This window comes from Ursus maritimus, unplaced genomic scaffold (assembly GCF_017311325.1).
Source record: "Ursus maritimus isolate PB19 unplaced genomic scaffold, ASM1731132v1 scaffold_4, whole genome shotgun sequence".
In the NCBI taxonomy this organism is placed as follows: domain Eukaryota; kingdom Metazoa; phylum Chordata; class Mammalia; order Carnivora; family Ursidae; genus Ursus; species Ursus maritimus.
This window is the reverse complement of record NW_024426552.1, coordinates 69,236,249-69,260,628: the sequence shown is the minus strand read 5'-3', so window position 1 is coordinate 69,260,628 and position 24,380 is coordinate 69,236,249. Positions and strand designations below refer to the sequence as shown.

At 56.6% G+C, this 24,380-nt stretch overlaps 1 protein-coding gene across 1 annotated transcript; it reads left to right on the top strand.

The window, feature by feature from the left end:
* Positions 1-1,287: 1,287 nt before the first annotated feature.
* MELTF (melanotransferrin) lies at positions 1,288-24,380 on the top strand. The gene is made up of 16 exons (XM_040621401.1): positions 1,288-1,409; positions 2,464-2,618; positions 3,570-3,669; positions 5,967-6,149; positions 8,134-8,290; positions 9,455-9,522; positions 13,247-13,434; positions 14,149-14,329; positions 15,059-15,210; positions 17,521-17,617; positions 18,517-18,711; positions 19,686-19,842; positions 19,931-19,998; positions 21,742-21,929; positions 23,397-23,595; positions 24,081-24,380. Exons 1-16 carry the CDS (start codon positions 1,361-1,363, stop codon positions 24,161-24,163), a joined length of 2,220 nt encoding a protein of 739 aa, XP_040477335.1. The 5' UTR covers positions 1,288-1,360; the 3' UTR covers positions 24,164-24,380.

The following is a 24,380-nucleotide window of genomic DNA, read 5'->3' as shown; positions in this document are numbered from 1 at the left end:
GTGGAATTGCCACAGATCATCTCAGGGTGTGATAAGCAGCAGCTTCCTGGCCCGTTCAGAGGAGCCAGGGCTCCCTTCCCCGCAGACCAGAGCAGGCTCGAGGACTGACAGATTCAGACGCAGGGATCCCTTCTCTAGCACTCAGTGTTTTTATTACATGTGTCCTCTACCCAAGACAGCTCTCATTCCTGGGTACTCGTGAGAGGGCGAGGACAAAAAAATAAGGACACCAACGGAAGCAGAGAAGTTAGTAAGAATCCCGGCGGTCCACTCCCCACATTCCCAGCACACGTGGAGAACTGCACTTCTGGTCTACCTGGAACGGTGCTTCTCAGACGGCGTTGTGCACTAGAATCAAAAGCATATGCTGCTGGCCCTCCCCCCAGAGCTTTGATCTAGCGCCTCAGAGGCGGGCCTGAAAATGTGCATATCTAACACGTTCCCGTGGGTGCCCATGCTGTGGGGTCTGGGGACACACTTTGAGACCCTGAGGCCTAGAAAAATAGACAACCCAGCCTTTCCTCCCTCACCTTCTTCATTCTCTCTCTCCTTTCATGTCCCTCTCTGTCCTTTTCTGCTTCTTCCTCCTCCCTCTTTTTGGTCTTCTTCCCATCTTTCAAAACAGGATGGAATGAGCCAGTCTGCCAGGGATCCGGGTTCTAGTTCCAGATCTGTTACTGACTAAATGTGTGAACATAGGGTGAAATCATTTTCCCAGCATAGGCCCAAGGAGAGAAACCCCCACCCTCCCAGCCCCTCCCAAGCCAGGACCACATCTCCCCGGGCTCATCCCTGTATCCCCAGACACTTTGTGCAATATGTACTTGCGGAGAGAGGCTGGTGAATGAATTCGCTGGCCTTTCAGCTTCCTTGCAGCTCAGACTCCTGGATTCTGACTTCTTCCTTCCAAGTCTGATCTTTTCCCTCTTCAATTCCACGTGATATTTAGGATCTTTCTAGAACAAGGGGAGGGGCGGATAGTTGAGGGGAGAGACCTCTAGAACAGCCTGTGAGCTGGGGTCATCAGACCCCAGACAATGGGTACCTGACATTCAGGGGCAGATAAGCGCGTGTGCCCAGAGGCTAGGAGCACCTGAGACCCTGAGAGCTGGCGGCTCGACTCGGTCAGGGCGGCCGAGGTTCCAGCAGAGGGCGCCAGAGAGAAGGCTAAGCCCCGCGTGGTCAGCCCAGGTGTCCAGCCCGGGGTGGGAGGGTGCGCCCGAGGGGCGTGGACACGCCAAGGCACGCCCCGGCCGCACTTAAGTAGCCGCAGGCCCGCTCTGGGGAGGTGAGGGGGAAAGTTCGGCTGCTGCTGACCCACCCGCACCCAACCCGGCCCCCGCTAGCTCTAGACCGCGCCATGCAGGGCCCGAGAGTGGCTCTGTGGCTCTTCCTCGCTCTGCGCACAGGTGAGGCCCGGCCGCCCGGCCTTGGAAGGAGCTGGGGAGGTGCAGGGTCTCAGGCAGCTGGGAAGTCTTGCCGTATCTCCCCGGAAAGGGGGGAGGCGGAGAAATGCGCCAAGCGCCGCTGAAGGCGACGGAGGGAACTAACACTGACCCCAGCTGACCGGGACGTCTGGAGGGCTTCCTGGAGGAAACGGCATTGAGCTGGGCCTTGGAAAAGCGGGCCTTCTGACAGGCCAAGGAGAGCGGCAGGAGGAGGCGCGGAGGGGAGAGCCTTAGAGGGTCAGGAGAGCTGGGAGGGTGAACGCTCTTGACAGGCCTGGAAGCTCCAGGAGGGTTTGGGGGCCAGAGCGCCTCTGTTTCTCCCAAGCCCTCGCGGGAGAAGATTCTCAGGGACTGGAGGGGAGGGGCGCGAGATGCGACGGGGAGCCGGCCCCAGGGCGCCCTCCAAGGTGCGGGGAGGAGGATGGGGCCCTGCCGGTCTCCTCGTGTCTGCACATCTGTAATCACAGACGCTCCAAGAGGGCGCAAGGCTCCTCAAGGGCAGCCACAGCCCCTTCCCAGTCTCAGTTCCCCGTTCATGAGGAGGGCTCAGGGACACCGAGGGAGAGAATTTATCACCTTCTGGTTGGAGACACAGAGGCCCCAGAGGGGCAGGAACTTGCCTCCTCACAGAACCAGGCAGCACTCCCCAGCCAGCGTTCTTCCCCCCAGCAGGCTGCTCTCTGCCAGTGAGCAGGGCTGGGGCTAGCTGAGTGCTACCCTAGGAGACGCCCCCAACCTTGGCCTCTGTAAAGTGCCAGGCTCTGAGCTGCACGTCTGCCCCAAGTGCGGCCATATGCATGTCCCCACACACAGCTTTGCCTATGAGCCCGGCCCCTTTCTGGTCTGGGACACCTCTCTTTGCCTCCGTTCCTCCGAGTGGGAGGGCAGGGCTGTTGCACAGGACTGGCTCTGCATGTTCCTGGGGTCCCACAGGGCTTCTGGAGCCACCCTCCGTGGGGGGCGGGGAGGGCAGGGGACGCCGGGGGCCCTGGGCCTCACTGTCGCCCGCCCCCAGCGCTCAGCGGGCTGGAGGTGCGGTGGTGCACCACCTCGGACCCCGAGCAGCAGAAATGCAGTGACATGAGCAAAGCCTTCCAGGAAGCCGGTATCCAGCCGTCCGTCCTGTGTATCCAGGGCACCTCCGCCGACCACTGCGTCCAGCTCATCGCGGTGAGTCCTCTCCCCTCTCTCTGCCACTGCCGCCTGCCAGACCGGAGGGCTCTGACTCAGGAGGGAGTGCACAACAGCGTCATTCACGGAGAAGGGTGCTGGCTTCCCCCGCCAGGACCAGGCCCAGGAGCTCCTGAGTTTCCCCGGCAACAACGGCCGGCTTGTTTCCTGCCAGGGCCCAGGCCAGGCACTGGGAGGCCGCAGGGAGGGCCCCGGCTCAGATGCGCGCCGGTAGGGAAGGGTATCAAAGAGGCAGAGTTTTCCTTCCACAAGGCCCCTGCTAGAGCAGGGACATTACCCACCCCGTCAACGGGAGCCCAGACAGCAGACCCCTCAGTGGCGATTTTCCAGAATGGGAAATTTCAGCGCAGCCCTTGATTTCTCCCCAGACCTAATCCAAGTCCCACATGGTCTGTGGGTTTAAGTCAGGCTCCATGGTGAGGAAAGAAACCATACTGAACTAGAACTTTATCACGCACCTCAGGACACTGAGAGCATACTGCCATGTGCGTTTGAAAATAAAAAGGGAAAAAATGAAGAGGGCACTTATGGGACTCCATCTGCATCCTAGAAAACCCAAGAAACAGGTTAACAGTGGAGTCAGGGCGCTGAGAAATAGGGAAATGAGGGAGACTCACTTTCTACTACGTGCCATTTTGTACAGTATGATTTTTTTTTTACCATGTAAAGCCAATAGAAGCCCTAGAAAATTAATAATTTTTAAATAACATAATTAGAAAAACAAGGCAAGCCCTTGGCCTAGGAGAGCTGTCCCCTAGGACCTGATAAAGGATACCCTCTAGGCCTTGGTGGTACAAGGCCGAGCCAGGGCAGGGTTCCCGGGCCAGACAGAGAGGACCAGTATGGAGCTCTGTGGCTTTTCAAGGGGCTCTAGGCCAACTATTGGATGTCCCTGAGCTCGGGGCTGAATGGGCCACATGTTCCCAGCAGGCCCGGGAGGCTGATGCCATCACCCTGGATGGAGGAGCCATTTATGAGGCAGGGAAGGAGCACGGTCTGAAGCCCGTGGTGGGCGAAGTATATGATCAAGGTCAGAGGGCTGAGCGGGATGGAGGGGCGGGAGGAGAAAAGGATGTCACTCTGCAGTGTGTCCTTGCTGGGCCTGGCCACACCCTACAGCCCTCAAGCTGGTCAGGAGCCCCGTCCCCACAATAGTCCTGGGGTCCAGGCCAGACAAACCTACAGAGGCCCCGGCCCGTAAGTCTCTCCTGACACGCCCCTCCGAGCAGGGGCGCCAGACCCTCAGACGGCTGACTGGAGTCTGTTCTTCCTTTTGGGGAGCCCATCACCCCTGTAACTTGCACCCACAAACTCTTACTGAGGGGCTGCCCCATGTCTGCCGTAGTGTTGTTAGGCCTAAGTTCAGTGGGCCCCTGTCAGAGGCAGCAGGGAGGAGGAATGGGGTCGGGCCAGAGAGTTGACCAGGACCCGCAGAGCCCAACAAAGCAAGAACACGTCCCAGTTCTGCCATAGCCTTCCTGCGAGCCTCTGTGGCCTTGAACAACCTTCCTTCCTGACTGTAAAATGGGGGTAATGACCCTCATCCTGTCACACAGACTAAATGAGTCAGCATGGCACACCTGACACGTGGTGTGTGCTTAGAAATGTGAGTTCCTTCGCCCCAGTCCCTGCACCTCATGCCAGACATGCCTCTAACTCAGCCAAGCCTTGGGAGCTCCCCCACCACCTCTACTTGTCCAAAGGGCTAGCCCCTGTCACAGCCCAGCTCAGCTGTCACCTCCAAGAGCTCCCCTGGCCCCTCCCATCCCTGAAAGGGCTTCTCTTTCCTGCTTTCCCGGAGCTCTGACTCACTCTATTAAGATCCTGTCCTCTTCTGTCTTGTTGTCTTTGTCCTCACCACAGTGAGTCCCTTGAAGAGGGCCAGGTCCTCATCTCTGTAAAGCCCCAGGTACCTGGTACCCAGCACAGGGCCTCACGTGGCTACCTGGTGAACTGATGACCATCAGATGACACAGGACAGAGCCTAACCCTGCAACCCCACCAGCCTTTCCACTCGAAGGCCAGAAACTGCCCTGCCTCATTGGCCCTCTTTGATTAATTCAGCACACTTACCAAGCACCTGCTGGCGTGCTAGTCATGAGCACAGAGTCGGAAGCAAAAGAGAGCCAGTTCCTCCCTCAGAGAGCCGGAGTCAGATAGTGAACAAACACACACAAAGAAGTGTAGTTAGCACTGCGGTAGGGGCTGTGGAGGAAGTAAATGCCTCAGGAAGAAGAGAAGAAATGTGGGGGCCCTTCTGAAATAGAGCAGACAGGGAGGCTTCTCTGAGGAGGTGACCTTGAAGCTGAACCCTGGCAAGGGTCCCAGGTGGGAAAGAATTTGGTATTCAAGGAACCAGAGAGAAAGGGCACGGGGGTAAATCAGAGGGTGGGGCCAGGCCTGGCTGCTTAGGTTGTCAGGGCCTAGCTCAGGTGTGCAAGAAATAACACTGGCTCTGTTTGCTAGAACTCAACTTCATTCTGACCGTGGGCATCCCACCACTACAGGGCAGTCGGGGTGGGGGCGAGGGGGAGGTGAATGTGGGGGTGGGTAGGGGGATGTGATACCTTCTGGTCATCAGTCCCCCATAGATAAAGTCATCCCTGTCTTGTCTGAATGGCCCCTTGTAGGCCCCATTTGGCCCAGGCAAGGCTGCCCACTCACATGCATCCCATTGACGTTTTTGAGTGATTTGGGACGTTACTAGTTTCATACATTCTCTCTCCCTCTCTCTCTCTCTCTCTCTCCCCCCTTCCCCTCCTCTCACTCCTTCCCTCACTCTTCCTACCTTCTCAGCACCTAATCTGGGTGAAATCCTGTCTACGTCTCCTGCTCCTCCCACCACTCTTCTCCCCATAACCATGGTACCATCCCCTCAGTCCCTCTCCGTTCCCCCAGAGGGCCTGGATTTTGGAAAGCACAAGACTTGCAGGCCACTTCCGCTCTCAGTGTAGCTGCGGAGCTCCCCTGACAGGCACCAGCATCGACTCAGCTAAGTGCCAGCTGACTTGAGAAGGAAAAGAGAGAAATGAGCCCCTCGGGATGACACCTACCATGTGACTGGAGGGGGCCAGGGTCTCGTGCTAAGGCATGTGGATTGTTCCCACTTGCTCTCTCGGCAACTAGGTAGACCGTGTACACACGCACGTGTACACGTGTGCACTCACACATACGTGTGCATGCGTGCCCAGGTACCTGTGCGCACACACTCACATGCGCATGCATGCACCCACACACCCCCGGGTCCCACAGCCTTCCTAGGCAGGGTTCCAGCCTCTCATGGCTTCTCCCCTGCCACCCTCACTCTTCTCCTGTCCCTCCTCCTAGAGGTCGGTACCTCCTATTATGCCGTCGCTGTGGTCAAGAGGAACTCCCCCGTGACCATCAACACCCTGAAAGGTGTGAAGTCCTGTCACACGGGCATCAACAGGACAGTGGGCTGGAACGTGCCAGTGGGCTACCTGGTGGAGAGCGGCCGTCTGTCCGTGATGGGCTGCGACGTGCTCAAGGGTAAGGGCTTCAGGCCAGGCAGGAACTTCTCCTGCAGGAGCGCTGGGTTCCCTTCCTTTCCACTGCCCTGCCTTCCCCCAACGGGTGACCTCCCTTGGGCTCACCTTGAGCCTCCCGTAATTAAGGAGCAGCGCCGGCGCAGCTCCTCCAGGGCCTTCCTGGTTCGTGGTATCAGCCCTTCCTTGCTGGTGCCGGCCGGCCTGGTGCTGCTACCATGTAAGTTCTGGGGGATGGGCCCCTCCAGGGCACTTGACGCATGACCCTCGCTCGCTCCGCATGGTACCCCAGAACACAGCCAAGCACAAGACCCACCCACAGTTGGGAGGCGATGATGCCCAGGGAGCAGCTGTCACCTGCGTAGGTCCCTATTTCCAGACACGTGTCCTCAGCTTGACAGATGAGAAACGATTTTTTCAGAACCCCGAACAAGCTGCTGGCTTGCACCCAGAAAGCTCACAAGTGGGTAGAGACCTACGGCTCCCCGGTTGATTCATTTATAGTGAGAAGAGGGATGTCCTGCAAATAGAATGTTCCCCCGTGGAAGGGAGTTGAGAGTGATCCGAGAGGGGTTGTTGAGAATAGAACACGTGCGGAGGGAGTGAGGTGAAGCTCTGCGTGCCCGGCTGGAGCCCCCAGCACTCATTCTGGTGGCCTGGCCAGAAGTCCTGCTTCTCATGCTTTGGGCTTCTTTTCCTGGCCACCCCGCTGTGACAGTCTGCCCACAGTGAGCTCAGGACTATGATGTGGCCCGTGACCTTTGACACCACATTTGTAAACTGCCCTCCTGGGATCACCCCCCCCCAACAGTTTTCCGTGAGTGTGCTGCCTCCCGGTTTGTCCCCCAGGTGACCAGTACTTCGGGGAGTGGGGGCCGGTGGGAGAGCCCTCGGGAGAACATAATGGTCTTTGAAAGCCCGGTCTTTGCTGTCAGAGAGCGGTACCTTTCAACCCTGGCTCAGCATGGTCTGCCGTCAAGTACGCGGCTCTGCCTCATTGAACTTCAGTTCCCCGTCTGTAAAATGGGACAATGAAGCGCTGAGATAGTTCACAGGACATCTCTACGCGTGGCACGGAGTATGGCCTCACCGCGTGGAGCCGTTATTGCTATGAGCTCAGCCTCGCGGGGGCACCTTGCTGTTGCGGGTGGACACGTGCACGCACACACATGCGAACCTCTCTGTGCGCATGTGCACACATGCACGCATGCACAGTCCTACACTGCTGCCTACAGCCGCAGCTTCCGTGTAAACCAGCACGACCCCCAGGAGCTTGGAAGCCAGGTGCTTTCGGATGGTGGCCAGATACGCGTGGTCTGACCGTCAGTCAGCACATTGATTAAATTTCTACTCCCCTGGGAGAATGCAAAAAAGACCAGGAAAGGGAGCCCACTCTGGAAGAGCTTGGTCTAGCTGGGTGATGCGCCAGCATCCCGCTCAACCCTGTGTGGCACGAAGGTGACCTTAGCGCAGGATAAATATTTGCCAGCAGGGTGGACGCTGGGCCACGGTGCTGGCAGGGGCCCCAGAGCCATGCAGATCCCTACCACTTCCCCGATGAGGCCTTCCTCCCCGTTCCCCTGGCCTCTGCTGTGTTTTGAAAAGCGTTGTCTATGAAATTATAGGCATAACGTAATAATTTCTTTCTTTCTCCACTTGCATTGATTACATATAACTGATTCGAAGGGAAACCCACGATGAGAACAGTATGTATTTGATAGTTGTCATATGTGGCCGTTTGGGAATAAACGTTTTCTTCCCTTGAGCCATTTTAAAATAACAACATCACTCCCACCGCTCCACGGGGCTTTTGTGGCCCCAGTCTGGGAATCAGTGACCACGTCCAGTTCCCCTGTTTTGCTCAGTCTGCAGCTTGGAGGGTCCAGCGTGTCCCTGGAGGGCCCAGCCCGGCTAGATTGCGTGTGGCTGGGCGCCTGGGGGCCTGCCGTGTGGCTGACCGACCGCCCTCTCCCTCCTCCTTCCCGCAGCTGTCAGCGACTATTTTGGGGGCAGCTGCGTCCCCGGGGCAGGAGAGACCAGCTACTCGGAGTCCCTGTGCCGCCTGTGCAGGGGCGACACTGCTGGGGAGGGTGTGTGTGACAAGAGCCCCCTGGAGAGATACTATGACTACAGCGGCGCCTTCCGGTGAGAGGGTGGGGGCGGGAGGAGCCAAGTCTGGGGACTTTGAGGCCACGGAGTGGGTGGAAAACAGCAGGGCACTGAGAGGGCCCCTACGGGAGTGGCATGTTAGCTGCACCTCATCAAAGCTCCCTTTATATAGTTCGTGTGCCTGGTTAGTTTACAGCCGTCCAACTGGAACATGCCAGACTGGGTTTGCTCACAAAGTCAACATGTTTAGTATATTTAGAGAGGTGAGGGCTTAGAGAGAAGAAAATGACAAAAACAGTGTTTTGCCACTTTTAGGTCCCCATTCTGGTGTCTCAGACCAGTGGGGGGGGGGTGTGTGGCAGGAACCCCCAAGTCTCGACACTCAAAGCTGGCATCAACTCTGCACCTGATAAGGGCTGGCACTTTGGGTAAGCCCTCCGCAGAGCCAGAAGAGAGTCTCCAGCAGCTGTGGGACAGCTGCCTCTGTCCACAGATGAGGGAACACGCTCAGCAGGGCCTGGAATGGAAGCCCCCGGAGCCCCTCTAACCGCCTTGGCCTTAGCGTTTCCACCTGGAAGCGGGGAGCCGGCTGCGGCCCCATGCCTCAGGGTGGGATCCGGGTAAATGCAGTTTGGGGCACAGAGAGAAGCACAGTCCTCGGTCCTCCAAACCAGAGACTTTGGCCCACCCCACTCTCCTGGTGTTCGCCCAGTCCAGGCCTTGCTTCTCTGCTGCCTGTGGGGACCCAGGCAGCCCTTTGCCCAGTAGGCCCTGGCCTGCCTCCCTCACAGGCAGTGACCTATAAAGGATCCAGAGAAGTCCTGCCTGGTCCCTTCCCCTCAGGGGTGTTTGGTGTGATATGAGAAGGTCTTGTCTAATCCCCTGCCTCGGGGCAGACTCCTCTTCCAAACACCCCAAGCATTAAAGCTGTTGATCATAGCATCTGCCCTGGGAGCACCTGTACCGTCAGGCCCCCAGCTCGTCCATACAGGATCTGTACTGACCATAAAGCGTCTCTCCCCATGGAGAGCTACTTTCTCAGCCCCACTGGACAGGTGATAGAGCCCTAGGAAGACTCCACAACTTGGCGAAGCCACACAGGACACAAACCAGGGAGCTCAACCCTGGGACAGCCTGACTGTGAAATCTGTGCCCACCATGACCGACCCCTGCCCAGGCTCACTGGTTTCTCCTCTGCAGGTGCCTGGCGGAGGGGGCAGGAGACGTGGCCTTTGTGAAGCACAGCACGGTGCTGGAGAACACGGACGGTGCGTGGCAGGGGCTGGCCCCCGGGAGCGGGGTCTCAGGCCCTGTAACTGCCCCTGGAAGGAAGAGATGGGTCTTATGAGCAGTGTTCAAACAGCTCTGTGGGGTGAGGGGGGCTGCTGAACACGTCTGCCCTGCTCTGGTTTGTGTCTGGTGCTGCCTTCCACTGTAAGATTGGGTTCTGATTGTGCAGAACGTTCGCAAGTCTGCCCGAACGCACGTCTGCCCTTCCTTCTCCTGTTATCTGTAGGAGCCGTCCCGACCCTGGATGAGGTCTTAGTAAGACGGCTAGTGTTAGGTGCAGGTCCCTTGTATCATTGTCATTTAACATTTTTTTTTTATTTTGCAATAATTGAACTTTAGGAAAGTTGCAAGGATAATTCAAGGAACTCCCCTTTTTTTTTTCCCCAAAAGATTTATTTATTTATTTTAGAGGGGGCAGAGAGAATCTCAAGCAAACTCTCCGCTGAGCCCAGAGCCCGACTCGGGGCTCGATCTCTTGACCCTGAGATCGTGACCCGAACAGAAATCAAGAGTTGGATGCTTAACCAACTGAGCCACCCCAGCACCTCCTCCATTTATTTTTTTACCCAGATTCCAACTATTAGCATTTGCCACATTGGATTTATCATTCTTTCTATACCTGTATGTATTCTTTCTTTAGAATACACTTGCCTGCATCACACCCTTTAATATTTTAGCGTGTACCTAGCCTCAGTACAGTTATCAGATTCAGGAACTATGACACTGACACAACACCGTTATCTAATCCACAGCACGTATTCCAGATTCCCTAATTGTCCCAATTCTATCCTTTGTAGCAATTTTTTTCAGGCCCAGGACCTCATCTGCGATCAGACGTGGTATTTAGTTGTTAGGTCTCTTTAGTTTCCTTTAACTGCTAAGCAGTGTCTCCAACTTTCCTTATTTTTGTGGCACTGACATGTTGGAAGAGTCAGGCCAGTTATTTTCTAGAACATCCCCTAATTCGGATTTGCGTAAGGATTGTTTGTTTCTTGAAGGTGAGGTATAATTTACACGCAGCAAAATGCACCCTGTTTGAAGTACAGTTCTGTGAGTTGTATAACCACGACCACCGCAATCAAGGTAGCGATTGTGACTGACCTTTGACCCCACAAGTTCCTTGATGCCCCTTTCTGGCATTCACCAATCATGTTTGTCTCTGTAGTTTTGCCTGTTCAATAATGTCTGATCATTTTCTTTTTTTTTTATCATAATCTCTTTTTTATCACAACCTTTACCTTTAAAAGCCGAAGGTCCATCATGTGATCTGACATTCAAAAAGGCAAACAATATGAACCAGATTTGAAAAAGAAAAAAAAAACTGATTTGAGTAAGGAGGAAGCACATAGGATTATCTCCAGAGCAAGATGATCCTGTGAAAATGGGCAGCTGGGACTTGGGCCTCAAGACCAAGCAGAGGAAAATGTTAAAGGTGGAGAAAGAATAGGGATGTGTTGGGTTAAAATCAGCTGTTTATTTATTTATTTTAAGAGAGGGAGAGAAAGAATCTCAAGCAGACTTCCCCTGAGTGTGGAGCCCAACTCAGGGCTCGATCCCAGGCCCCCAAGATCATGACCTGAGCTGAAATCAAGAGTCGGATGCTTAGCCAACTGCGACACCCAACTGCCCCTAAAATTGACTCTTTTAGAATGTTGATGGTAGGGACGCCTGGGTGGCTTAGTCGGTTAAGCGTCCAACTCTTGATTTCAGCTCAGGTCATGATCCCAGGGGCCTGGGATCGCGTCCTGTATCGGGCTCCATGCTCAGTGGGGAGCCTGCTTCTCCCTCTGCCTGCCATTCCTCCTGCTTGTGCTCTCTCTCTCTCTAACAAATAAATAAGATCTTTTTAAAAAATTAATTAAGTAGAATAAAATGTTGCTGGCAATCTAAGGAAGTCTAAGGATATAATTTTTTAAAGACTGTCTTCATGCAAAAGATTGGTAAGAGCAAAAACGGGAATTGACAGAAATGTCTAAAGTGGTGAGGAGGCTCTGACTGTCCCTCGCCAACGAAGACCAGGAGAGGCAGACTGAACACCTAACCGGTGCGTTTGTGTCTCGGGGAAGGCGAGATGACCTCCCGGAGTCTACACAAGGCTTCGCAGCAGATGAGAAGTCGAGAGCGGGGGAGGAGGCGAGCATGGCACAGTGTGGTTGTTGAGAGCACTGTAAACCATCCCACGGTCGTGAAGCCTGACCTTCCTGCAGGTTTCCACACTGTGACTCTCAGTTTTGGGGTTTCGTTTTGAAATAGCTTTGGAGTGAAGAGCTTTCATGACCCCACAGATTATTTTTACCCCTCCTATTTCCTAGCAGAAACTTGTCCTCCTCAATTGAAAATTTTAAAAGTCATAAAAATATTGTTATATAAGACCATCTGTTGCGTTACAATTTTAGAATTAGTCTTCTTAATATTCCTATTGGTGTCGATATTCACTCTTTCAGATAAATCTGGCTTTCTATTATGAGTTTTATGGAAAATTTCCAAAAGGGTGGGGAAAATACTTTAAAATGACAAGTGGGAAAAAAAAGAAGAAGATGCGAGGGGCGCCTGGCTGCCTCAGTCGGTGGAGCCTGTGACTCTTGATCTTCGGGTCATGAGTTCAAGCCCCATACCGTGTGTAGAGATTACTTAAATAATTTTTTCTTTAAGTAGTGGGGCGCCTGGGTGGCTCCATCAGTTGAGTGTCTGACTCGTGATTTTGGCTCAGATGATGATCTCGTGGGTCGTAGGACAGAGCCCTGTATTCGGCTCCATGCTCAGCGGGGAGTCCGCTTGGGATTCTCTCTCTCTCAAGTAAATAAATAAATCTTTTTTTTTTTTTAAAGATTTTATTTATTTATTCGACAGAGATAGAGACAGCCAGCGAGAGAGGGAACACAAGCAGGGGGAGTGGGAGAGGAAGAAGCAGGCTCTTAGTGGAGGAGCCTGATGTGGGGCTCGATCCCATAACGCCGGGATCACGCCCTGAGCCGAAGGCAGATGCTTAACTGCTGTGCCACCCAGGCGCCCCTCAAGTAAATAAATAAATCTTAAGAAAAAGAAAGTAGGATGTGGGATTGCCTATCAGGTATGTCCTTAACCATGTTACAAATGGTTAGAAAATAGAAGAAACAAAAAAAAAAAAAAAAAAAAAGAAAATAGAAGAAACAACTTGGAGGAAATATCCCAAAACATGAATAGAGTAATATTGGATTAGTGCATGGGCAAAGCTTTGGAGAGCTACCCTTTTCTCTTGGGCTACCGTTCTTGGTCCTTTCCGTCTGACTGTGTTCCCACCGTGGCCGCTGCCTGCCGCTCAGAGCCAAATTGAGTGCCCAAGGGCAGCAGGGACCTCCTGGTAACTTTCTCTCTCCTTGAGCTCCCCTGATTCTCTTACTCTTTTTAATATTAATGAACAGTTAAATGTTTATATGTGCTGTACTATTGTCAGATACCTCCAAGCCATGTTCTTTAGAGAAATTGGTGAGAGGTCGGAAATGCAAGTAAATAAAGAGTCCCTTGAGATACCTGGTCATGTGGAGTGCAGCCCCCAAGCTCCTTGTCATTCCCAGCTCTGGGTCTTCACCTCCTGGAAGAGTTTCTTTTCACCTTGAGTCTCTGGCCCTCTCCATCCTAGCCTCTGCCCAGCTCCGTTTCCTGGGCCTTCCTGAGGTCCTCCCCATACCCCTGAGGCTCACTACAGGCTTTCCATCTTCCCAGGGAAAACTCTTCCCTCCTGGGGCCAGGCACTGCTGTCCCAGGACTTCGAGCTGCTGTGCCGGGATGGCAGCCGGGCTGATGTCACCGAATGGAGGCGATGCCACCTGGCCCGGGTGCCTGCTCACGCGGTGGTGGTCCGGGCTGACACAGACGGGGGCCTCATGTTCCGACTGCTCAATGAAGGCCAGGTGAGTTCAAGGCACCCCCCCACCCCCGCCGCACAGGTTCCCAGATGGTACCAAACCTTGTCTCTCGCGAGGGTAGGAGCTCAGGCTAGAGCCATCATGGGGCTGGGCCAGCCAGGCCAAGAGGGGCAGGACTGAGAGACCCTCCCCTGGGCTAGACCACAGCTGGGGAGGTCTCCGTGGTGTCCAACCTCAGTGTGAAGGAGGGACCAACTGTGTGAGCTGGCAGCCAGAGAGGGGAGACCGAGGCCTCAGGAAGCGAAGAGGGCCAGCCAGAGAGCGAGACCGGGAATGCGGACACCCCTCAGAGAAAGCTGCTTAAAAGTAAAACCAGACTATATGAGCAAATAAACAATGTGACAAAGCCAATTTCAAAGTACGCCGTTAGTTAAATGTGAATGATGTGCTGACGTCACTATTTACAAGAACAACACATTTCTGACTGGACACCCCAGCTTTAGCTAGGTTTGCCCCATCCGTGCCACCACGGCCAGCCCCATCACGTGTCCTCAGTCCCGTTCCACGCCTGGGCTGTGAGAGTGACAAGGCGGAGCACAGAGGACGGAGGGCGGTGGTGCTTCACCCCTCCTCAGAGTGGGCGCCTGGCCAGAGGGCACAGGAAGAAGGTGCTGCTGGCTGATCCGGGAGGAAGGGATGTGCTCCCGCCCCCCGCCGGCAGCACCTCACCGGCCCCCACCCCCATCCCTTGCCACACAGCGTCTCTTCAGCCATGAGAGCAGCAGCTTCCAGATGTTCAGCTCCGAGGCCTATGGCGAGAAGAACTTGCTCTTCAAAGACTCCACGTCCGAGCTGGTGCCCATCGCCGCACAGACCTATGAGGCCTGGCTGGGCGGCGAGTACCTGCATGCCATGAAGGGTCTCCTCTGCGATCCCAACCGTAAGTCCGCCCGTCTCTTGTCCAGGGGCTCCAGCCCAGCCTGACCACAGGCGTGACAGTGCGTTCTGGACAGGCAGCTGGGAAAGGACGCTCACCCCAAGAGCGGTGCCCTTCGGCCACCATGAGAAACAGTTTCTTCCACCTCCCTGCCTCAGGGGGTTTGGGGAGGAAGCTTCTCCAGAGTTGCATGGCCCACTGTACCCTGGCTGCCCCATCTGCTCCAAGGGGTGGGATCTAGACCATCAGGCTCGGTCTTGGGAAGAGTCCCCTTGCCCCTCCACACAGAAGTCATCAAGTCCCAGCATGCTCTCTCCTCAGTGCCTTACTCTTCCTCCTCCCCACCCCACAGCCAGGGCCCTGGCTCAGGCGTTGTGTGTTGGCTGGACCATTGCAGTAGTCTACAGATGGGCTTCCTGCCTCCTGCCCCCTACAGCCAGGGAGATGGTGCGCCACTCAGTTACACACACGACAGCCATGATCTGCCTCAAGCCTCCTCACAGCCCCATGAAAGAGGCACAGTTATCCCCTTTCTGTGAGAGGAAACAGGATCAGAGGGTTAAATGACTTCTCGTAGCTAATGAGGGAAAGAACCAGAATTTCCCTTGGGTCTGACTCCAAGCTCTTCCTACTGAGGTAGTAGCCCCCATGACCCCACCCCACAGGCCATGCTCGGGGCCAGCCCCCGAAGCAGGTGAGTGTGGTGGTGACCACAAGCTCGCACACACACAGGGCTGCCTCACTACCTACGCTGGTGTGTGCTGTCCACTCCCGAGATCCAGAAGTGTGGAGACATGGCTGTGGCCTTCAGCCGGCAGAGGCTCAAGCCAGAGATCCAGTGTGTGTCGGCCGAGTCTCCCCAGCACTGCATGGAGTGGATCCAGGTGGGGCCGCACCCAGAGGAGCGGAGTTGGCCAGGTGGGCAGGCGGTGGCCGTGCCCGGGATGGTCCTTGCCAGCCCTCCCCCTGAGCCACCTGGTCTGAAGCCTACAAGGCAGCCGGGGGCGGCAGTCTCCTGTGACAACCTCACAGAGAAAAGGGAGGAGGAAGGACCGGCAAGGACCAGCCACCCCACCCCACGGGACGGGGCTGGAGGGGGGGCTGTTTCCTTTCAGGGAACCCAGGAACCCTTCCTCGCCGAGTGGGTGAGCTGAGAGCAGAAGGAACATCGGGAGGCCGGCCCGGCTAGGCACTGGTTGTCCTGTAGCCTTCAGTAGAGGGGCATGAAACAGTGTTGGCCCCCTAAGTACAACATCCCCTGATATTTTCCATTGTATTCTGTCCTGGTCTTTGTTTCTAAGCTCATCATGGCCCCATATATTGCTTTGGCATCCACTAACCTGGTCACCGCTGCAGTGAAGGGCCCTGCCCTGCTTAGCTTCTCTGACTGGAGACTGAGGCCAGAGCTTGGAGGTGGCCCCGGGGCCCTGCAGGCAAGGGTGCCAGCCTGGTCACAGATGTCCCAGCAGCCCCTGGGTTCCTGGACTCCTCCCTCCTCTTTTGTTTTTTTTAAGACTCTATTTGAGAGAGAGAGAGAACAGGGGAAAGGGCAGAGGGAGAGGGAGAGGATCTCAAGCAGACTCTGTGCTAAGCCCCACACGGGGCTAGGTCTCACGACCCTGAGAACATGACCTGAGCTGAAACCAGGAGTGGGACACTGAACAGACTGTGCCACCCAGGTGCCCCCTCCCTCCTCTTTCTTAAGAGCAAGTAGGTAGGGCCTATGGTTAGGAGCCCTTATCAGGGCAATCCCTGAGTGCAAGCCGGACCACTGCCTCTCAGGAGGGTCCGCCCTGCCCCAGCCAGGCAACCACGCTGACTTAAAGGCCAGGAAGAGGAGAGTGGGCAGGAATAACAGGAGGCCAGGATCACGATAGAGGACAGGCTCACAAGCGTGTGAGTGCCGTGTGCTGCACGCGGTGCTAAGACTTCTGGTGGACACCTTCACTCAACCCCCACAGCAGCACTCCGGGGTGGGTGTGATCATTGTCAGGAAACCGAAGTTGGGAGAGGCTGGAGAAGCAACCTGCCCAGAGTCACCCAGCTCAGGGTGGGGCAGCCCCTCGCCCCAGGGACCCAAGGAGGCAGTGCTAAGGGAAGGGGCGCTCGGCTGGAATGGAGGAAGGAGAGACTGGAGGTAGAGGGCAGGCTGTCCTGTGCGGGTGGCTGGGTCCACGGGCTACAGAACAGGGAGAGATGCAGGAGGGAGGGTTCAGCTCCCTACAGGCAAGAGCTTGTCACTGTCCAAACTCAAACAGGGCCCAGGGGCTCCCCAGCAGAAGAGGAGCAGACTTGGGGGTTCCTCAAAAACCCCAGCAAAGGCTCAGAGATGCTTAGTTCTCAGGCTTTGGGGGATGGTGTCCAGTGGAACTCTGACCCCTGTCTCCTTCCCAGCCGCAGTGGCCCAGGGAAGGGGGTGTCAGCCGGACTGGGCTCTGCCTGGCCCTCACAGTGGCTAGGAGGTCTGGGTGGGAGGGAGAGGGCCCCCAGAGATGGACGCTCCAGGCTCAAAACTCAGTACCACCTGCCTGTTATTCCAGCATCACAACTCCATGCCTCTGGGCCTGATCGGCGGGGGGACACCTTCCCAGGGGGCGGGTGTCCCCTCTCTCCCCCACCCCACCCCCTTTCCTTGTCACACTACTGTGTCTTGATTGTTAGGTAACCCCTGTTCGGGTCCAAGGGGCCGCCTGCCCAGAGGCTTCAGAATGGACAAGATGGGGGGGAGCAGGGGAGACCTGGGGTACTTCAGGAGGGTCAAGAGAAGGGAGCCTCCTGGGGCAGAGCTTTAACCATGAAACTGTCATCTTTAGAGGCCGGGCTCGTTCATACATTCACATACACATTCAACAAATACATATCGCATTTGTGCGGTGGGCCAGCCCTTGGCCGGGGGTGGGGGGGACAGCACGGTGCCCCGGGCCTCTGTGGGCTGGCAGTCCCTGGGCGGGCAGGGGTAGGGCACCGTTCTGCCCAGAACAGGGCCCGGCAACAGGAGCAGCAGACCCCCACGGATGGAGTGCGAGCGCCGGATATCTCAGGCCTCGGGTCCCGCAAGCAGCTCTCTGGCCCACAAGGGTGGGGGTTCCCCAGGGAAGAGAGCCAGAGGCCAAAGCACCCAAAAGACCCTACCCTGGCACCTCTGTCAGGTTCCGACACCCCCCTGCCCGATGACCCTTTCTATCCCCCTTCAGGCTGGACAAATCGATGCTGTGACCCTGAATGGCGAAGACATCTACACAGCAGGAAAGAAATACGGCCTGGTCCCAGCAGCAGGGGAACACTATGCCTGTGAGTGTGGGGCTGGGCCCTGGCTGCTGCGAGGAGGCAGCTGATAGGTTCTCGGTATCAGTTTCCCCCCGGGCCCTTTTCCACAGCTCCCTATCACGGTCTCTCTCCCGGGGCTGGTTGCTCTCTGTCACAGGCAAGCCCTCCTGCCTCAGGCCTCAGTTCTCCCATCGAGTCATTAAAAGTCTGGCAGGTGTGGGCAAACTTGCTGTAAAAGGTCAGGGAGTAAACACTTTAGGCTTTGCAGGCCACATGTTCCTTGTTAGGTTTTTTGTTTTTTGTTTTTACTACCCTTTAAAAATATAAAAACCATTTTATGCTTCTAAGCCAGGTCGTACAAAAACAGGCTATTTGCCACCCCCTCAAAGAGAGGGCCTCCTCTGCTCTTCCCGCCTACCCGTTGTGGCTCCTAGAAGGTGGCCCTGGGGACTCTCATTCCAGTGGCCTGGGCTGGGGCCTTGGTGCTCTGTCCTCCTAAGTGGTGACCTCAGGTCTTTCCACTTGGATGTGAAAAATCTCTGGGCTTAGGAAAAATGGCGTCTGCAGTCCTCAGCTGTGCCTCCACCTTTCTCCCAGGATGTGAGAAAAATACCACCTGGGTATAAGAAAAGAAAAATCCCTTTGGGTGAGGAATGATGGGGGATAGGTTGGGGGAGACAGAACTCTGAAAAGCAGAGCCAAGGGCTGCTTCTCAGCCTTGGGGGGTCAAGCAGGGGTCCCACTGCTGGATGTGCGGCTGGGGCCAGGACACTAAGTGGGGAGAGGCGCTCGGGGTGGGACCACAGCTCTGACGCAGGAGCCGCCTGAGGGAATGGGTTGAGGGCACGAGGGGACTTGCCCCAGGCTCTGGCCTGGCCAGGCAAGCACAGGCGAGGGGCCTCACGGGCGTCCCCCGCCTGCAGCGGAGGACAGTAGCAACTCATACTTCGTGGTGGCCGTGGTGAAGCGGAACAGCTCCTACGCCTTCACCCTGGACGAGCTTCGGGGCAAGCGCTCCTGCCACTCCGGCTTCCGCAGCCCCGCGGGCTGGGACATCCCCGTGGGCGCCCTGGTGCAGAGGGGCTTCCTCCGGCCCAAGGACTGCGATGTCCTCACAGGTACCACCCTTGCAGGGACACAGACGTGCAAGCTCTTATGGGGGGGGAGGGTCTGCTGCATTGGGGGGGGAGTCATCTGAGGGTCAGGGAGCTGTCCCCCAGCAGGATCCCACAGAGCAGCCCAGAGAGATTTCCTCGTCCTCCTTGATGTACCCTGTTCTCCTGAGAAGGTTGGGAAATAGTCTTGGCCACACTTGTAACAGTCTGGGGGGGTCTGTCTGGTGGTTCTGTGGAGGATGCCGTGGTGCCCCCTACCCACTTACCAGGCACTTACCCACTTACCCAGAGTGTAACTGGCTCCAGTGGCATGAGGAGCAGGGGGCGTGCATGGGCTCTGGGCCCGGCCGGATCACCGTCCAGTCATGGGGCTGTCCCCACATCCCAGCAGCCACGGGGCGTCTGGGGGACCTTTATGGAAAGTGGCCGCCATCTGTGTATTGCTGAAGAAGACACGGTTACCGAGCAGCTGCCATATGCCATACCCAGGGCCCTCCCCACGTGTTAGATCACACGCAGTCATGGTGAAAGGAAGGCGGGAGGAAGCTGGCAAGATCCCGGGCTGACTGCACACACACCTCTGTCCCGTCTGGCACCTCAGGAAGAAACCACATTTTTCTCTAACCACCTCCACAAGCACACAGAGAGTGTTAGAGTTGGCTACTCCCACTCCTACACAGGGGCAGTGCCCTGACTGGAACAGAATAGCTTATGAGGTAGTGAGTTCCCCATCCCTGAGGGAGTCCAAGGGAAGGCTGCGTGACTACTAACCACAGGTCGTCCATGGGGTTCCTGTATCTGGACAGCCTCTGTGTTCCCCTCATCCCTGCAATTCTCACAGGAGGAGATGTGCCCTGTGAGCTGGGTGGGCGGTAGAGCCGCAGGGCCAGGCAGAGTGGGCAGACCTGTGGGGATAGGGCGGCCCTCCCGTCTTGCTCCTGCCAGCCCCTTGACACGGCCCTGCCCCCCTGCCCCAGCCGTGAGCGAGTTCTTCAGCGCCAGCTGTGTGCCCGTGAACAACGCCAAGAACTACCCAGCCTCGCTGTGCGCGCTCTGTGTGGGGGACGAGCGGGGCCGAAACAAGTGTGTGGGCAACAGCCAGGAGAGGTACTTCGGCTACAGCGGCGCCTTCAGGTACTCGGCTGGCCTGGCGGGTAGGCCCGGGGCCAGCGCGGAGGCTGCGCCCTCCTGCCAACACCGGCCTCGGCCTCTCTCGTGGCAGGTGCCTGGCTGAGAATGCAGGGGACGTGGCCTTTGTCAAGCACACGACTGTCTTTGAAAACACAAATGGTACATGAGGAGGGGCTGGGGCCAGATTCTCGGGGTGGGGGGGGCGGGGTTCCCCATCTCCAACATGGTCCAGGCCCTGGGTGTTGCTGGGATTGGGGCGGAGCAGCAGCTGGGAAGGACAGAGGCTAGAAGGCTGTGCCCCCTGGGAGACCCCAGAGGCTCCAAGGTCCTCTCAGTAAGATCAGACCCCAGGCCACACGTCCAGGTGCAGAGGACACATGACAGTCTTTACTGGGCTAGAAACTCCACCTCAGTCAGTTTGGAGAGATTCCTTCTGGGGCGTTTACGTAGCACCGAGGTGCGTGGTGCAGGGCGTGGCAGCATCATCGGTTCCCGTGGGCATCTGGGCTTTGGTCCTGAGCTGGGCAACGCCTCGTGCGGGGAAATCGGTCTGCAACCCCTAAGCCATGAGAGGCAGGGCACACCCCCATTCACATCACATGGGTGGCTTTTTCTCTGCAGTCACTTTCCTGGGCCCTGCCTGGGAAAAAGAGCTCTGAACCTCTATGCCCCAGACTCCCCTAAGCCCACACCTGGGTCCTGTCAGGGTGCAGGGCCCTTTAGCCTGCCTCACTTCCCTCCCCGCTCCTATTCCATTTTGCCTCCAACACCTACTGTTTGTTCTTTCTCTATACGCTGCCTCCACCCAGGCTTTGAAACCCCAAATGCTGGAGGCTCAGTCTTCTCCATTCAGAAATTCTTCCCAAAAACTCAGTGCAGAAAGGCATAATGTGGTCCGAAGGGGAGATGGAGACTGGAGGAGAAGCAGCAAGATGCGCAGGGAAGAAACATCAGTTAGGATTTCAAAACTCAGATCCCACCGTGCCTGGGAAGGTCACCACGGCTGGGAGGGCTCCTAGGCCCTGTTGCCACAGCCCCTCACCCCTGCCCAGCTCCCATCAAGAAGAACAGTTGGGATCATCCCCCGGGGGAGGAAGCTGTGAGGAGCCAGTGAGCCCTGTCTGGCCCCGGCCCTCTGTAGTCCTGGGATAGGGTTAGGGAAGGGCGGCTCATGGAGGGGCCCTTTCAAGATTCACCTGCAGCGGGGGCCCTCACCTCCCAGGGCTGCTCCATTCCCTTTATTTTTATCTCTACTTGCGGGCCCACCTGGAATTCCTTCTGGAAATGAGAAGAGGGTGGATACTAAGTAAATACCTGAAGGCATAAAGATAATGAAATTCCCAGGAGCAGTGTTTCTCAGGAAGCCCTTGGGCCAACTTCAAGCCCTGCGGAAGCCCTGCTTCAGCCTCAGTGGGTTGTTGGTTTAAAACACAGATTCCTGGGCCCCACCCCAGCCGTACCTTTGAAACTGCCCCCCGCAGATCAACACATGATGTTATACCTGGTCAGGTTTGAGAACTTCAGCCGTTAGGGGAAAATGTCAACCACCACCTTCAGAAGCCCATCCCCAACTCAGGCCCGAGACCTGGAACACACAGATGGGGCTCCTTGGGAGTGATCAAGAGCCTCAGTTTTTCCACCTGTGCAATGGGGCGATCACACTCACTGGCGTTGCTGTCTTGAGGCTGGAACAGGTGCCTGTGAAATGCCTGCCCCGTTCTCGGCGCTCCCTTCTCCCCACCCTCCGAGGCTGCGACCAGGGTTGGCAGAGCGACTGGGGAATGGAGTTGGGAAGCTGCCCAGACGTGGCCACCTCTCCACCCCCCGCCCCGGTCAAGGATTTGGGGACCCAGGAGGAGAGCAGCCTCTCTCTTCCTCTGTCCCTCTGCTGCTTCCCCTCAGGCCATAATTCTGAGCCCTGGGCCGCTGAGCTAAGGTCGGAGGATTATGAGCTGCTGTGTCCCAATGGGGCCCGGGCCGAGGTGTCCCAGTTCGCAGCCTGCAATCTGGCGCAGATACCGTCCCACGCCGTCATGGTCCGGCCAGACACCAACATCTTCACCGTGTATGGACTGCTGGACAAGGCCCAGGTGAGCCAGGGCGGGGGCGTCGGCACTGGGGGGATGAGCAACGAGGTGAGCCAGGGCCCCGGGTGCCTCAGTCTACCTGGAGCAAACCGAGGAAGGCTGAGGGAAAGTTCGGAGATGTTCACTTAGTCAAGCCATTCCTCCAGCTGTCCCTTCTGTGTTTGCATTGTTAATGTTTCCTTCTCAGCCAGCCCGTTGTCACCAACGTACAAACCTGCTGCTGTTTCCATCACCTTTAAAAGACGAGCCCCCTCTTGGTTCCACATCCTGTTGTAGCCCTAATCCCACCCTCTTAGAGCAAAATTCCTTCAAAGAGTCATCTCTACTCGAGTCACCAACTCCTCTCCTTCTGGTCTCTCTGCTCTGGACGGGCCCCTAGCAGGGCCTTGAACCTGAGCAAGATCGCAGTGGCCCGTGGTGCCAAGTCCAGTGGCTGCTTCTCAGCCCACATCTCCTGACCCTTTAGCAGCACTGGCCACAGCTCCGGCCTGCTGGAGGAGCTTCTCCCCTTGGCTCCTGGGTCCACACCTGTCTGGCTTTCCTCCCAGGCTCGGTGGCCACTCCTTCCTCCTGGCTTGTAAGCACGGAGAGCCCCCGGGCTCCATTCTAAACCCTCTTCACCTGCCCCTACACTCCTGTTGACATCACCTGACAGCCACCTATTCACTGACAGCTTCCAAACACACCTTCAGCCCTGCCTTCAGCCCACCCTTCCATCTCAAACAACTGCCTGCTTGACATTTTGACTAGGATTTCTAACAGGCTCCTCGGCCTGAACAAGCCCACAGCTGGCCTGCCCCGCTTCACTCAGACTCCCCCAGGGCTCTGAACGGCAACTGCAGGCTTCCCATTTCCTCAGGAGTCATCTCGGACTACTCTTTCTCTCGTATTCTACATCTAGCCCCTCCGCAAGTCATGTTAGCTGTGCTTTCAGTAGACATCTGGAAGGAACCCAGACTGTCTGACAACAGGGCCCTTGGTTCCCAACCACCACCCACCCCCCCTACCTCCTCATCCCCCCTTCTCCCCTCAGAAGTGATATGGGGAAGAACCCTGTGGCAGTGAGCATTTTCCTGGAGAGAAGGCTGACCTGCCCTCAGATCCAAAGATTGGTGGCCACTTTGATCCTTTTTTTTTAAGATTTTATTTGACACAGAGAGAAAGATAGTACAATCAGGGGGAGAGGGAGAAGCAGGCTCCCCACTGAGCAAGGAGCCCAACGGGGGACTCGATCCCAGGACCCTGGGATCATGACCTGAGCCGAAGGCAGCCGCTTAACCGACTGAGCCCCCCAGGCGCCCCACTTTGTCATCATAGCTTTACTCCAGAGCCCCTTTGATGACAGCTTGATGAGTTGTGGGGCTTACAATGTCAAGTCAGTCTTGGTGCCGTGAAACTCCTTGCTCTTTGGTTCGCCGTATAAAAGCCACGAATGTATAAAAGCAGCTGGGTGACGGTGGGTGCTTTCAGGACCTGTTTGGAGACGACCACAATAAGAATGGCTTCAAAATGTTCGACTCCTCCAACTATCATGGCCAAGACCTGCTTTTCAAGGATGCCACGATCCGGGTGGTGCCTGTCGGCGAGAAAACCACGTACCGAGACTGGCTGGGCCCCGACTACGTGGCTGCTCTCGAAGGGATGCTGTCTCAGCAGTGCTCGGGCGCAGGTAGGGCTTGGCCCGCTGGGCAGGCAGGTTCACACCTCACAGAGCAAGAGCAGGTGTCCTGCCACACCCCCTCCCCCAGCATCCCTCCCAGCCTTTCACCCCCAATCCTTGAGTGCACTGAGGGATGCTCTGGCTGGTTCCAGACGATCCAGGTAAGGTGGGGGGTGGGAGGGTGGTCTGAACGGGAAGGCTGCAGACCTGGCCGTGTCACCCAGACAGACCTGGATGAAGGATATGAATGCTGCAAGTGATGGCCCAGAGAGGACTGAGGCAGCTACGTACATATACGTGAAGTCTCCTTTTGAAAGGAATGACTATGGAAAGAAAGCAGGGGAAAGAATTCTAATAGGGCAGAAGGAGGGAGCCTGAGTGAGTCGAGCGCAGAGAAACATGCCCTGGGTCCCGTCCTGAGTGCCCGTGCCAGCTGCCCGCAAACGCTGTTCCAGGCGTTCGGAAGCCCTAACTGCCTGTGTTTGCTCCCTCAGCGGCCCCGGCCCCCGGGCTGTCCCAGCTGCTGCTGCCGCTCCTGCTGTGCCTCCCGGCCGGCCTCCTCCAGCCCAGCCTCTGAAGCCGCCCGGGCAAGCCAGGCCTCCCTCGGAATGGAAACCTACTGGGAAATCTCTATGAATAGGCTGTTCTCCTGGGTGAGGCCGGCGGGCTGCTCGCAGGGACACGTGTGCTGGGAGAGGAAGCGTGAGAAAGCCCGGAGCTCCTCGGGCTGCGATTCTGACACCGAAGAGAAGCTGCTGTGATTGCCTCAAACCGGAATAAAGATGCAAGCGAAC